General features: G+C 36.4%; 3 protein-coding genes and 1 non-coding gene across 5 annotated transcripts; 3 read left to right on the top strand and 1 right to left on the bottom strand.

Moving 5' to 3' along the window:
* Positions 1 to 416: 416 nt before the first annotated feature.
* Positions 417 to 2,451, top strand: LOC113277435 (protein FEZ-like). Of its 2 annotated transcripts, none has more exons than XM_026526534.1 (3): positions 417 to 952; positions 1,246 to 1,547; positions 1,661 to 2,451. In XM_026526534.1, exons 1-3 carry the CDS (start codon positions 772 to 774, stop codon positions 2,366 to 2,368), a joined length of 1,191 nt encoding a protein of 396 aa, XP_026382319.1. In that variant the 5' UTR covers positions 417 to 771; the 3' UTR covers positions 2,369 to 2,451. The 2 variants fall into 2 exon arrangements, with proteins under 2 accessions (XP_026382319.1, XP_026382318.1); XM_026526533.1 differs by having other exon boundaries at positions 1,243 to 1,547.
* Positions 2,452 to 3,422: 971 nt separating this feature from the next.
* TRNAL-CAG lies at positions 3,423 to 3,503 on the top strand. Its single transcript has one exon. It is a non-coding gene; the product is annotated as a tRNA-Leu (tRNA).
* Positions 3,504 to 3,865: 362 nt separating this feature from the next.
* Positions 3,866 to 4,863, top strand: LOC113277436 (glutathione S-transferase U10-like). The gene is made up of 2 exons (XM_026526535.1): positions 3,866 to 4,263; positions 4,359 to 4,863. Exons 1-2 carry the CDS (start codon positions 3,937 to 3,939, stop codon positions 4,731 to 4,733), a joined length of 702 nt encoding a protein of 233 aa, XP_026382320.1. The 5' UTR covers positions 3,866 to 3,936; the 3' UTR covers positions 4,734 to 4,863.
* A 3,099-nt stretch (positions 4,864 to 7,962) lies between these two features.
* LOC113281629 (60S ribosomal protein L34-1) lies at positions 7,963 to 10,018 on the bottom strand. The gene is made up of 4 exons (XM_026530416.1): positions 9,835 to 10,018; positions 9,395 to 9,474; positions 8,396 to 8,505; positions 7,963 to 8,304 (listed from the first exon to the last, which is right to left on the bottom strand). Exons 1-4 carry the CDS (start codon positions 9,911 to 9,913, stop codon positions 8,211 to 8,213), a joined length of 363 nt encoding a protein of 120 aa, XP_026386201.1. The 5' UTR covers positions 9,914 to 10,018; the 3' UTR covers positions 7,963 to 8,210.
* Positions 10,019 to 15,571: the final 5,553 nt, after the last annotated feature.

Here is a 15,571-nt window from a genome sequence, read left to right as displayed (position 1 = left end):
AGGTCCCCCACCTTTTAATACTAGGAATCTTCCGTAACATCCAAACCACCCCTCTCTGACAGGTCAGAGATGAGAATAGAAGCAACTGTAGAAAGAATAGAACTTCGGATTTTTGGATCCTTAAACAAACAAGTAAAATAATCAACATATCTTAACTCTTAAAAGGGTCTCACAGGAATTTGCAGAGAATCTTTGGGATTGAATATAAATTTGAAATCTTGTATTGGAATTTGTTTTTCATCTTAGAAGCTCTTGTTTTGTCTTGATTTGTAAGTTTTCATGACTGATTTTTATAATCTCAAAAAACTGCTGAGATTGTAGTCATCTTGAGATACTTCAAATTTGGATTTAAAAACCACATCAAATGGTGGTAGAGTAGTTTCATCAAGATTCAAGAGATTGAAGGAGTAGTCCTTTCATTGAAATCAGATCTCTTTGACTTAGGTTTCTTGGTAGTTGTTCACTTATACAGTAAGAGTTTTTTGTTTAAATACTGTATAATATGATCACATAATTCCATACACTAATACAGCGTCTATTACAGTAATCCCCGAAAAGGCGGCTGAAGCTTCGGAAGATATCACCTTCTTGGGAACCATATAATGACCTCATAAACCAACATTTCATTGAACTTCATGTTATAGCTAGCTTTTCTTTTTGCTTTCATCACTCACTCGCTACAGTTCAAGAGAAAGACTCATCTTTCATTTTGTTTCAGCTGCTATACTTTTTCACCTCAGTTTCAGAGTTGCTTATTAGCCAGCCAGAGAGATGGATGACAAGTATGATTCTGATAAGTTGGATGATATTATGTTGCCTGGTTTTCGGTTTCATCCGACTGACGAAGAACTTGTTGGGTTTTATTTGAAGAGAAAGATTCAACAGAGACCTCTTTCAATTGAACTTATAAAGCAGCTTGATATCTACAAATATGATCCATGGGATCTTCCAAGTATGCAACCTTTTTACTGCATGGATTCTTTCATGTTATCTTGTTTAACAGGAAATGGCTTTAAAAATGGATTCCGTTCATTATATCCGAACGGCTTTTTCTATGTTTTTTATACCATTTTTCTTCTTTGTTTTTTTCTTGCAAGAGCTTGCCAGGCATTATTCCTGGTTTTGCCAATCTTTTGAAAACCAGTAATGTCAAAGTCTTATAATTCCTATGTTGTTTTTCAGAATCTGACGATTAAGTTGCATGAACTGACTGAGTTTTTTTTTTCTTTTACTTTTTGCAAGAAGAGCTGTCGACAACAGGAGAAAAAGAATGGTATTTTTACTGTCCAAGGGACAGAAAATACAGAAACAGCGCGAGGCCTAATCGAGTAACTGGAGCTGGTTTCTGGAAAGCCACTGGAACGGACAGACCTATTTACTCGTCAGAAGGAACGAAGTGTATCGGCCTTAAGAAGTCCCTTGTGTTCTATACAGGTAGAGCAGCAAAAGGAGTCAAAACAGACTGGATGATGCATGAATTTAGACTTCCTTCTCTCACTAATCCAGCCACTCCCAAGAGATTTACTGACAAAACTCTACCTGTCAATGTAACTTCTTTTTTCCGAATACCATCAATTTTTTTAAGCTAAACTTGCTATCTGAATCATATAGTTATACGAACTAATTAAAACGATTCGTTGTTTTTTCTCCGTTGTTACAGGATTCATGGGCTATTTGCAGAATCTTCAAGAAAACTAACTCCATGGCACAAAGAGCACTTTCCCACTCATGGGTCTCTCCAATACCTGAACTTAATGGGTCTCAGATACCTAATAAAAATATTAACTACACACATTTCAGCAAAGAGAGTGTGTCATGCATTTCTGAAGCTGGCTCAACAATCCAATTTTCTTGTAATAATAATTTGCAACAGTGCTCTCCTACTAGCTTCAGTCCTGTTAATATCCCGTCTTACAAGCACGATATTAACCCAACAATGTGCAAGCAATCTCAGCATCCCACTTTCAATGGAGATCTCTCTTCAAATTTCATGTTCTCGTCTCTCGATATGGCAGGAAATGCCAAGTATACAGCTGAAATTGCTTCAATGCTTTTAAACTTCCCCCCTGCATTACTTGGAGATACCGATGATTGCCCTGACGATATAAACTTCAGTGGAACACAACAAGAATATGGCGGTTTCTCTGCTATGCTGCCACAAGAGATGCAGGGAAATATAAGTTTTGGAGAAGACGAAGAAGCTTGGTTGAGGAGAACTACGAATACTTTGAGCGCTTCTGATCAATGGGGAACAGTTCGGTCAGTTGATTTTCCTTTCTACCTACCTATATCAAACTTGACATGGGACTCTCTGCCATGTCCTAGTGACATTTCAACAAGTTTCTCTACAAACAAGTGTTATACTTGACCGGCACAACGGAAATAGTAATTTTATCTGTTTAATAATTAGTTTCCAGTCAGTGTAGGCTTAAAAACATATTTTGTTTTAGTTACTGTATTAGCTAGTGTACAGTTTTTCTCTATTCCAACTTTTCACATTGGATTAGTTTAAGTACTCTTTCATTTTGGTCTTTATGATACAGAATATAACAAGATTTTTAGAAGCTTCAAATTTTGATTAATGTGTTAACATGACATGAGAATCTCCTCCTTTGTTAACTTATTAGGCTTGTAAAATGCAACCTTAATAACAAAAAGAACTAACAAACCCCCATAAATCTAACGTCTTGTTAAAGCTGGGGAATGGATCGGTAAATCATTTCTCTTCAGCCTGTATGTTACCAAATTCGTTGAAAGCTTAGTCTTTGGTCTTCTCTCAAATATCTATAAGTAACCCTTAACAATTTCAAAAGAGACGCCTCTATTTTCTCACCAGTACGTCTTCAGCATTTTCAAATTGTTTATCCGTTCCATTTTGCTTCAAACTTTCCTTTGTTCCGCCATCATGAAAGCGGCAAGTTGAGAAAAGACTTTCCTTTGCCTCTGCTGGTCGTCTCCCATAATGTGGCACATGATGTATTCACAAATGCATTATCCATACTTCCTCGTTAGCTAGCTCAGGTTCTCGTCGTTAAAGCTAGCCCTTGGGCATAAACGGCACATATCCAGGTTGCCCATGTTAAGTGGAACTTAATAATATAATATACTAACACTATTGGTTTCTACCGTTCTTCTCGCATGACTATGTAAACCCCAGTAAAAACTTATCACAATTGTCACTTCGGGAACATCCGATAATCTGAAGTTCTTTCACCGGGCAACTGTACGTGTAATTACTTGTGGTGGAAAAAAAGACTACTCGGTGTTGTTTTTCAAGGACAAAAATTTGAGATAATAATGTTTACATGTAAATAAGAGTTGGCAATATATCAAGGAGGAGGCGTGTGCGATTTTAGCTTAACGGCGGGCCGATTAGTTACGTTTGTTTATGAATTGAGTTGATTAGAATTCCGGTACAAAAAGTCAAGATGGCCGAGTTGATCTAAGGCGCCAGTTTCAGGAACTGGTTCGAAAGGGCATGGGTTCGAATCCCATTCTTGACATAATATTTTTAGTTTTGACATAATTTCTTGACGTTTTGAGGTGTGCGGGTAAAATACGCTTAACGTGAATCAAAATGTTGAAACTAATATCAAGAAGTATATAAAATGCTATCGTCTTTCACAAGTAAATCATAAGGATGAAGAAATGTTTGACATGATAACAATATCATTTTTTTTTCAAATTTCACTGTAGATGGATAATATTAACTATACTTCTTTTACTGAACAAGTTTGACCAAGATGAATTCAAATTTTAAAGTGAGCTCAACAGATAACGATTCAAAAAGCATAATCTTAAAGGATCAAGAACAATATTTGCTAAATTGACATCTTAACTGTTCTATATAAAGCTACAAGAAAATGAAGTTCAGAACACCCACAAGAAAAAGGTTTCAAATCAATAGAAACAAATAGTAGTAAAACTTTGAGAATAATGGAGAAAGAAAAGCAAGCAGAGGTGAAGTTACATGGGATGTGGGCTAGTGGTTTCTCAAAGAGGGTCGAGTTAGCTCTCAAGCTTAAAGGTATACCTTACGAATATTTTGAAGAAAATCTACCCAACAAGAGCGATGACCTCCTCAAATATAATCCAGTTCATGGGAAGGTGCCAGTTCTGGTACATAAAGGGAAACCAATTGTGGAGTCACTTGTCATCTTAGAATACATCGATGAGAACTGGAAAACTGCTCCCCGTTTATTCCCAACAGACCCCTACGGAAGAGCCAGAATTCGCTTTTGGGAAAAATATATTGATGATCAGGTAAATGTTAACTATATTTTTAACTTGTACCAACATGATTTGCATCTCATAGAGCTTGGGCATACCAACTAATCCTAGTACTTTCATGTCTGCAGTTATTCAAAAACTTAATCACCGCTATGAGAAAACAAGGAGAAGAACAAGACAAGGGAATGAAAGAATTTGCAAAGAACCTAGAAGTGCTGGAGGAAGGGATTAAAGAATTTTATTCGAACGACAAACCAGCATTTGATGGTGAATCTCCAATATTTTTAAGCATAACTCTGATTGGAATTTTGGGTCCTTATAAAACTTTTGAGAAAGTAGGTGGTGTTAAGCTTATCCACCCAGAGAAGAACCCATTTCTCATCAATTTGCTGCATACTCTGAGTGACCTTCCTGAAGTAAAAGAATGTTTTCCTCCTGCAAAAAAGTTTGAAACCCTTATGCAGCATTATAAAAAGTTGTCACTCAAACAATCCAGCACCTAACCAAATCCCTACTCTTCCATGACCAGTGCCTTCCTTTACAATAATAAGTTGTTGTTTTTTTTGAAACAACAAAGTTTTTATTGATTAACTTGAAATGGTTACATAATTTGCGTCTTCCTGAACTTGAAATAGAATTTCTTCAGACATGACAGATAACCACACACTACTAAGACGATTAACTCTTGCTAACTTAGCTAAGGTATCAACTACCTTGTTCTTTTGCTTAGGCACATAACTACAGCACCAAGAATTAATATTCTTAAAAATATCCTTAATGTCAAGAATCAAATTAGGGATCCTCCAGTCTGCACTAGTATTATTCTTGTTCATTGCATCTGCAACTATTTGTGAGTCCAGCTCAAATTGTACTCTTTCCATGTGCCTCTCCTTAGCCCAGTGCACTGCCTCCCATAATCCTTTGCATTCCACTTGCTCTGGACTCCTTGCTGCTTCTATGTAGATGCATTTTGATCCCCAATGTGTACCTGCAAAATCACGAACTATAAGTCCAATGCCTCCTGTTTTATTGGTATAGTGAAAAGAACCATCAATATTTATTTTATAAGTGCCCACAGGAGGTGGAGACCAATGGAGGTTAGTTCTAGTTTGTTTAGTGACTTGAACAGCAGGGATATTAGGTTTGATCTTGAGCAGCTCGATTTCTAACTTAGATCTGTGAATGACCGGTTCTGGAGATAGCTTCAATCCTTTGAACACGGTGTCACACCTGGCTGTCCAAATGCACCAGGCCACAATTGCAACTTTACAGACTTCCTCCTGCTGAATTTGTTTGTTCCGAAATCTCTCAACCCAATTGCAGAACCACTCTACCATATCCGAACCACTTTGAATGTGAATTCCCAGCACTGCAAACCAAACTGCTCTAGAGAAGTTGCAGTGTAGTATGATATGAGAAGAAGTTTCTAGAGTATGATTACACAAAGGGAGGTTATAATCTCCATTCTGGATAACATAAGACAGCTTATCTCTTGTTTGCAGAATGTCTTTGAGGCATTTCCAGAGAAACTGTGTAATTCTTGGCAACATAGGCAGCTTCCAGAGTCTTTTGAAAATGTCTTGCATTCTTGCTCCAACAGTTTGATTGCTATTTTGTTCCTCAAACATCTTCCTGTAAGCAGATTTCACAGAAAAATTTCCATTCCTTTCAAGAGTCCAGACCATTCTATCCTTTTGCTGAGGATGCACAGTCATACTGAGAATTAATCTTGCAATTGCAGCATCAAAAAGAGAGAAAACTAGATCCACATTCCAACCCCCAGTGCTTGAAAGTAACTGAGAAACATGAGTATAGTTCAGGGCATTTGTTGCATTATCTTTTGGAGTTGGTGGAGCTTCCAGATCAGGTATCCATTTATAACTCCAAATTAAGATGTCATGAGTCATGACCATCTCCAATGCTCCAGCAACTATATTTTTTAATGAACTGAAGCTCAAAGCTTATGCTTCTCCAGGACCAGGTAGAATTATGATTATTTTTGATGTTGAAAACTTTGCCATCAGGGAAGTATTTGGCCTTGAGAGATTTAGCACAAACTGAAGTATGATCTGTACACAGTTTCCATGCAGACTTTGCCAACAAAGCTCTATTGAACAACTTGAGATCTCTGAAACCAAGACCCCCTTCTTCTTTAGGTTTACTGACATTTTTCCATGATATAGCTGGCTTACCTTTGTTTGTTTTCTTTTTCCTCCAAAACTTCTGCTGTGTTGAGTTCAACTTAGTGATGGTTTCATCCGGCAACTTGAAACTTATCATATGATGAACTGGTATAGCATTAGAGACATTCTTAACCATAACTGATCTACCAGCTTCAGATATATTTATAGATACCCATCTTGAAAGTCTAGAATCCATTTTCTCTATGAGATTAGAGAATGGAATCTTCTTGTTTCTTCCAACAAAAAAACGTAGACCAAGATATTTTTCCTCATTGATACAAAGCTGCCTGACTTGTAAGACACCACTAATAATTTGACCACATGAAGGGCTTGTATTCCTACTGAAGTATACAGCTGATTTATGGAAATTGATCAATTGACCTGAACATGAACTGAAATCTTCTATGACTTGAAGGAGCTTATTGGTTTGAGTTAAGCTTTCCTTGCAAAACAGAAGACAATCATCTGTAAACAATAAGTGGTTGATTTTAGGAGTTGATCTTGAGATTTTCATCCCAGTGAGTTTTCTTGTATTCTCAAGATGATTTAATTGTCTTGAAAATGCTTCCATAGCCAGAATGAAAAAGTAAGGAGATAATGGATCTCCTTGTCTGATACCCTTTGAGGGCTTAAAAGAAGAAGAAGGAGATCCATTTATCATTATTTCAATGAAAGTAGTACTTATGCATTGAAGTATAAGATGACAAAACTTTTCATTGAAACTAAACTGCCTTAGAACCTCCATTAGAAAAACCCATTCCAGTTTGTCCTTGACATGTCCATTTTTAGAGTCAAGTGACCAATTCTACCTCTCTTCTTCTTCATAGCTTTGACAAGTTCCTGAACAAGACAAATGTTTTCTGAGATTAGTCTGCCTGGGACATATGCTGATTGCATTGGGGATATGATATCTGCAATATGTTTTTTGAGTTGTAATATACGAAATTGCTTTCTTTTTATGCAATGTTACAGAATTGCTTATGTACCATAAATATGTGTTCAGTTTGTTTCCATTCGTTTTTAATTGAACTGTGATCTTCCATTTCTTGTAATTGAACTCTGGTCTTATTTCTAAGAGCTTCTCCAATGGCATGTGCGTGGAGATAAATGTCAAAATCCATCTAGGATACACATCCATTTTCTCTAAAATCAGTCTCCAATCTTGATGTCTAAACCAATGTATAGATGACTTTGGGTAGACATTGTCAAGGTGAATGTCTAGTTTTAGACATTCCCCTTGACATTATCTACCATCCTAGTCAGCTTTTACTTAATTGAATTGCCTTTAATATATTAACTAACCATTTTTAGCTCTAATAAAATCTTAATTATGAAAAATAATAGTTATGCTAATCAAAAAAAAGAGATTACATGTAATACTGTTGGAGATGATTTAGGAAAAATAGATTGAGGATGTCTTATATGTGTTGCCACATAGGAAACACACACAATGACCATTGGAGGTCTAAGGCAGATAAACAATAAGCAATAATTAGATTCGACCCCTAAGATTTTCTAAAGACGAAAATCATTTGCATAAGAGGTTTCACCAACACAAAGCCAGCTAAATGAGTAGCTGAATAGTCGTAATCCTGATGATGGATTTGTCATAGATATTAATGATAGAAGAGCTCAGAAGTATTTGGAATTAAAACTCAAAAAGAAAACTGAAAATACTATTGAAAAGGTACCAACATTTTAAACCCATATTTCTGTCACAAATCATCATCATCATAATCTACTTGAAAGTCTGAAATTTCTTTCAGCTAATATAACTCCGAAAAAGTTCTCACAAATCTAGCTCTTTCCAGCAACCTTCTCCTTCTGTTTCTGGATCTTCAAAACCTTCTTGACAATCTTCTGCTCCTCAACCAAGAAAGCACGGATAATCCTACACATAAAACACAGAATTTTTTAGCTAACGACATTCGTTCAAGTTACTGCAATGGTCTCAAAATAGATTACAGAAAAATGTCACAAACCTTTCTCTGACTGCGCTTCCAGATAAAACTCCACCATAAGCACGGTTGACAGTCCTTCTATTCCTGGAGAGCCTACTCCTCTTGTACTCTGCAGGCCTCAAGTGAGGAATCTGAAGCAATGATAACAACATTAGTCATTATACCATAAAGCAATCATCTCCAGACATAGTGTAGGCAGCAAGAAGTACATGAATCATATAGAAACATGATTTCACATCAAGAACTTTGCAACATTTGTTAGCACAGGGCAATAGGATATCTGTAATCAAGAAATTGCAACACAGTAAAGACTATTCAAGGCTAACTGGAAAACTAAATCAAACTAAATCATATTGAAGACAGCAGCACTCATTAAGAACTCCAAGTAACACATTAGAAAATATACCATAAGACTAAACTTTGTAGCATAAGTGCAATCATTTTATAGAACTTCACTTGTTAATTTATAATCAACATACCTAAGCTTCTTAAATAGTACTACCTAAGAATTACTCAAGCTGTATGACTACATTAACCCTTTTTCACAGCAAAGATCACATAATTAGCATGAGTAACGTGTTGATAAAGCCATTCTAGGCAGTACCACCTGATACATATTTGAGCTATACAACTACAATAAATATTTTTCACAACAAAAATCATTTATCAAGAAGTCTTAGCAAAGCCAGTTTCACAGACATTAAGCCAACATACAACAGTTTCCTAGGCAGTATCACCTGATACATTTGAGCTATACAACTACATTAAATCTTTTTCAAACCAATATCATTTTATCATGAAATCTTTACAAAGCCAGTTTCACAGAGACTACAAACTTAGTTAACATAGGCATCTTGCAAGTACATTTGAAAGAGAAACCATTGAACACATAAATAACAATAACTAATAACAATAAAAACACAGCTAAACAGACTTATGAGCTGATAGATTTTATACCCAAGTAAACTCTTTATCTCTAGTAGTCCTAGAAATTATAATATAAAACATGTAATTTCATACCCCTTGGATTCTCTTTCCAGTAACAGGGCACTTAGGTCCACTTGCCCTCTTCTTAGTCCTCTGGTAAACATTGTTTCCACCTACAAATCCAATCAGAAAACATTAAACATAGGAAACCTTATTTTATAAAACAGAAATATTGATGAAGCTACATAAAAAGATTGCTAATAATAGATATCTAAAAAACAGATCAAGATCACAACCACTATCATCAGCAAATAAAGAAGGGTTCAGATCAAGATGGATTAACCCCAACAAACCCATCTATAAAATGACTAGAGATGAACATCGCATTTACAGATAAAAGTAGATTTTACCGACACATATTTTTCTAAAACTATAAGCAATATTCAATAAGAAAACCAGTAACTAATAGTTCATCATCATGGAAGTGGATTTAGCTAGGGTTTATACAGAAAAGATTGAAGAAGGGAACTAACCAGGGGTTTTGACAACCCTGTTTTGGTTGGATTTGGTGGCATAACTGTGTCTTGATCGGTAAATAAGCCTCTGAACCATCTTCTTCTTCTTCTTCGATCTACTTACTCCTGGATTAGGGTTTTTCTATCGCCGCTCTGGAAAATGTGAAAGAGAACGAGAGCAAAGGAGAGAGAGGGTTTTATTTCTAGCCAGGAGACTAATAAACGCAAATTTCCAAACCCTAAAGTGCTAGATCAACGGTTACGAATTGTTTTATTAAGCGGTTCAGATTTAGTATAAGGTGGACTCGTTTAGAGCAACCACAGTCATGAAAGGGACTAAATACTAAAAGCCATACTAAAAGCTAAAAAAAATTGGGTATAGTGGAGGTGAAATGCAGTGGTGAAAGACTAAAATTTAATCAGGCGGACGATATAATAGCGCCCCAAGTTAAACGTAAGTATAACGAGCGTATGACAGTGAGGCGTGGGTATTGTGAACGTACGTATGAGACGCTGGTATTGCGCACGCTTGGATAGGGGCGTAAGTATTACAAACGCATGGAGTGAGACGGGGATAAAAGATACGTTTCATGGGACGTTGTACACGACAAACACACAGGTCCCCATTTTGGGCGGATATATTAACCACGCCTGGTGTGAGGCGCAGGTATTATATGAGTTTGGCTGGGCGGAGCTAATAACTGCGCCCTATTCAAACGTTGGTTTTATTTCCGCCTGGATACAAACGTTCATTATACTTGTCTCAAACGCTATTAATACATGCGCCCCACTATATGTTGATTTGGTCTGGTTAGTGACTACATTTAGTCTCAAACCCTAATTTTCCATACCATATATAGCTTTAGTCCCTTCCACTGTGGCTGGTTTTTGGACCAAATTTGGGTATAGTCCCCGAATTTGGTCATGATTGTGGATGCTCTTAGAGCGTCCACAGTGGTACGATCATAACCAAAGATCAAAGACCAAAACAAACGATCAAATTTGAGTTTAGTCTGGTGTGTGACGTTACGGGTGAAAGACTAAATTTGATCGAGCGTACACTATATATTCGCCTGGTGTGGGGCGTGGGATATACGTCCGCCTGATTGGGGAGATTCTTAAAAAAAAAAAAGAAAAAAAAAAGAAAGAAGTGGGGCGGAGGTATAAAGCCCGCCCCACAAAAAAAAATTTGGAAAACAAAGAATGGGGCGGGGGTATAATGCCCGCCCCATACAAAATTAAAAAAAAAAATGGGGCGTAGACTTTACGTACGCCCCATGTGGAGCGTAGACTTTACGTACGCCTGGTGTGGTGCGGAGACTTTACGTACGCCTGGTGTGGGACGTAGATTATATAACCGTCTGGTGGTGGGGCGTGAACTATACGACCGCTCGACTATATCTGGGTTTGGTCTTGATCGCCGATCAAATTTGGTCTGGGTTTTACTCTTTGATCAAATTTTGATCGATGGTCCGTCCCACTACGCCAGCCCACTCGACTAGAAATTTGCTCTTAGTCGTCCACTGCAGTTGCTCTTAGGGAGGATTCATATAGACCCCCAATAGGATTCTTGTTGAAGGGAGCCCAAATCGAGCTGGGACTAGGGATGGAAATTTTCCCCACCCATACCCATTTCCGTAAGGACCCGCTCCTATTGGGTAGGGTTTTATCCGAACAAACGGGGAATGGGGCGGGATATGGATAATCCCGATATTAGTGATGCGAGGATGGGGTGGGGATGGGAAAGTCCTCACCCCATATCCGTCATGTACCTTTCATATGTAGGGTTGAGTGATTGTTTCATATAACATTTATAGATATTTCCTAGGAATACAGTGTGCATAAGGTATTTCTATAACTCACTCTTACATGTTATTATGCTATTAATGGTCGATCTTACAATGTTAATTATTAATTCCACATTATAATCAAGCTTATTTGATTGCAACCAAGAATAATTGGAAGAAAAAACCTGGTATAACGATATATGGGATTATGACAGAATTCTAAATATCTTTTCTAATGTTATGGATATTCATGAGAAACCCATCCCCCATCCCCGCCCCAGTCTTATGGGTAACGGGTAGCGGATGGGTTTTTGTTTGGAAAAATTAGGCGCACGCCCAAAAAAATAATATTCTCATTGTCAGGCCCACAATTAATTTTAAGTACCGTGACACCCATAATTATTTCCGTGACACCCATAATTATATAAAATTATTAAAAATGTCTGCATGACGGATTATGCATGCGCATGACGGGTTATGCATCAGGGGTATAATTGGCAACACAACTTGGATATAACATATCTAAAAATCCGCGCCTTGGAATCTTACAAATTTTATATCGTTGGAAATCTTTTTAAGAGAGCTACGCAACGAGTACAAACAACAATATAAAAAAAAATTCACGAAAAAATCGGAGGTCATCATCATTTTAGGAAAAATTTCGAAAACTGACTTCATAACCATTATGCATCCACCAAAAAAGATGCATAACACATTTTGCAGACGCATAACGAATTATGCAACCATTTTCTCAACTGCATAACAAATTATGCATCTATAACAAGTTATGTAACCATTATTTTGGTTGATTTTAGTGTGTACATAAAAAATTGATGCATAATGCAGTATGCATCCATATTTACGGATGCATATCAGGTTATGCATCTATTTTCTCGATGCATAAAAGATTGTGCAACAATTTTCTCGATGCATAATGCATTATGCAGTCATATTTTCACGACTGCATAACATCACTACGGGAAAAATATACATCTATAACTGGAGATTTACAACACTTCGCTATACATCGTAGAAAGTCCTATGTTTTACAACTGGTTTCAAAGGAAGAGTTGTCGTATATCATCACTACCAACCCTTAGGAACAAGGGGTTGCGCTAAGAAAACAAACGACAACTCCTTTAGCAAAACTGTTGTGACGACATTTAGGTATAACAACTTTGTTTCATAAGTGTAGTGACTTAGCCTATCACAATTCTCACAAGTGTTGTTGAAGAACACAAAAATATGATAATGAAAAATACGTTAGAGGGGAGATTCGAACATGAACCTAATGCATGGATGTCTAGCTCATCAACCATCCTTACAGTTCACAAGTTTAGGTTGTTTTTTTTTTTTAATAGAAACGTATAACAACACTTATAAGTGTTGTTGAAGTTAAAATATAGAATGTGGGAAAAAATGAGTTTTGGGGGATTCGACGGCCAGGTTTCGATCTTGGATCCGGGTACGCATACAATATGCAGAAATGGGATTTTTTTAATGTTTCGTAGAATATCTCGAAGGAATCTTACCTGTAAATGGATGAATTCGTCGTTCTTACCAAGTTTCTGACTTATAGTAGTCAACTCGCGGCCAGGTTTCGATCTTTGAGCCTGGTACGCATACAATATGCAGAAATAGGTTTTTTTAAAGGTTTCGTAAAAAATTTCGAAGGAATCTTACCTGTAAATGGATGAATTCGTCGTTCTTACCAAGTTTTTGACTTAGAGTAGTCAACTCACGACCAGGTTTCGATCTCGGATCCTGGTACGCATACAATATACAGAAATAGGGTTTTTTTTAAAGATTTCGTAGAATATCTCGAAGAAATCTTACCTATAAATAGATGGATTCGTCGTTCTTACCAAGTTTCTGACTTAGAGCAGTCAACTCGCGGCCAGGTTTCGATCTCGGAGCATGGTATGCATAGAATATGCATGAATAAGGTTTGCTTAAAGTTTCGTAGAATATACCAAAGGAATCTTACCTGTAAATGGATGGATTCGTCGTTTTTACCAAGTTTTTTACTTAGAGTAGTCAACTCGTGGCCGAGTTTCGATCTCTGAGCCTGGTATGTATACAATATGCAGAAATAAGGTTTGTTAAAGGTTTCGTAGAATATTTCGAAGGAATCTTACCTGTAAATGGATGGTTTATTCGTTCTTACCAAGTTTCTGACTTATAGTAGTCAATTTCGATGATGTATCATGCTAAGTTTGAAGTCAGAACCCTCTCAGAGCTTCTTGATTCATAGATTGTATGTTATTATACCAAGTTTGAAGTTCGAATCGACATTGAGCTTCATACTTATCGATTTTGATGATGTACATTTTTCACTATCTGTAATATTTACTTTACTCATTTCAAATAAGGATAGTCTGGTAATTTTCACAGTCTCCATAATATTTATTACCTTTATTTCTAGTAAGGGTTATATGGTGATTTTAAAAATTTATAATATTTAGTTTACTTATTTTCCGATAAGGGTGGTCTGGTCATTTTCATAGTCTTCATAATATTTATTGCATTAATTTCCAAGAAGGGTAATATGGTCATTTTCACAAGCAGTAATATTTACTTTAATTTTTCGATAAGGGTAGTCAGGTCATTTTCACAATCTCCATAATATTTATTGCACAAATTTCCATGAAGCGTAATATGATCATTTTCACTATCTGTAATATTTACTTTACCTATTTCAGATAAGGATAGTTTAGTAATTTCACAATCTCCATAATCTTTATTACCTTTATTTCTAGTAAGGGTAATATGGTCATTTTAACTCTTGTAATCTTGGAACCTGGGATGTTCAATTCTGATATATTTTTTATCCAGTTCATCCGAACGAGAAACTCGGGTTTCGTAGATTATTCCAAAGAAATCTTACCTGGTATGCATACAATATGCAGAAATAGGGTTTGTTTAAGGTTTCGTAGAATATCTCGAAGGACTCTTACCTATAAATGGATGGATTCGTCGTTCTTACCAAGTTTCTGACTTAGAGTAGTCAACTCGCGGCCAGGTTTCAGTCTCGGAGCATGGTATGCATACAATATGCAGAAATAGGATTTGTTTAAGGTTTCGTAGAATATTTCGAAGGAATCTTACCTGTAAATGGATGGTTTCTTCGTTCTTACCAAGTTTATGACTTAGAGTAGTCAACTCGCGGCCAGGTTTGGATCTCGGAGCCTGGTATGCATATAATATGCAGAAATAAGGTTTGTTTAAGGTTTCGTAGAATATTTCGAAGGAATCTTACCTGTAAATGGATGGTTTCTTCGTTCTTACCAAGTTTCTGACTTAGATTAGTCAATTTCGATGATGTATCATTCTAAGTTTGAAGTCATAACCCTCTCAGAGCTTCTTGGTTCATAGATTGTATGCCATTATACCAAGTTTGAAGTTCGAATCGACATTGAGCTTCATACTTATCGATTTTGATGATGTATCAATGCTAAGTTTGAAGTCAAAACCCTCTCAAAGCTTCTTGGTTCATAGATTGTATGCCATTATACCAAGTTTAAAGCTCGAATCGACATTGAGCTTCATACTTATCGATTTTGATGATGTATCATGCTAAGTTTGAAGTCAGAACCCTCTCAGAGCTTCTTGGTTCATAGTTTGTATGTTGTTATACCACATTTGAAGTTCGAATCGACACTAAGCTTCATATTCATCAATTTCTATGATGTATCATGCTACTAATGTGAACTAAAGCTACTTCATGACCTGTATGACTAGTCGAAATTACTTCATGACCTATGTAACTAGTCGAAATTCAAACCGGAAGCACAAAGAGAAAGCACAAAAGCACAAAGAAACACACCAATTATCAAATTCACTTCTTAGTTTTCAGCTTCATTCTTATATATTTTTTGGATTTTTTTATATCAGAATGTCGATAACAATGTCATAAATTTATTAATATTTTTTTTCGATATTTATGTATATCGAAAGTTGATAATTAA

The sequence above is a fragment of the Papaver somniferum genome, chromosome 5, assembly GCF_003573695.1.
Source record: "Papaver somniferum cultivar HN1 chromosome 5, ASM357369v1, whole genome shotgun sequence".
Lineage (NCBI taxonomy): Eukaryota > Viridiplantae > Streptophyta > Magnoliopsida > Ranunculales > Papaveraceae > Papaver > Papaver somniferum.
This window is presented reverse-complemented; position numbering and strand designations above follow the sequence as displayed.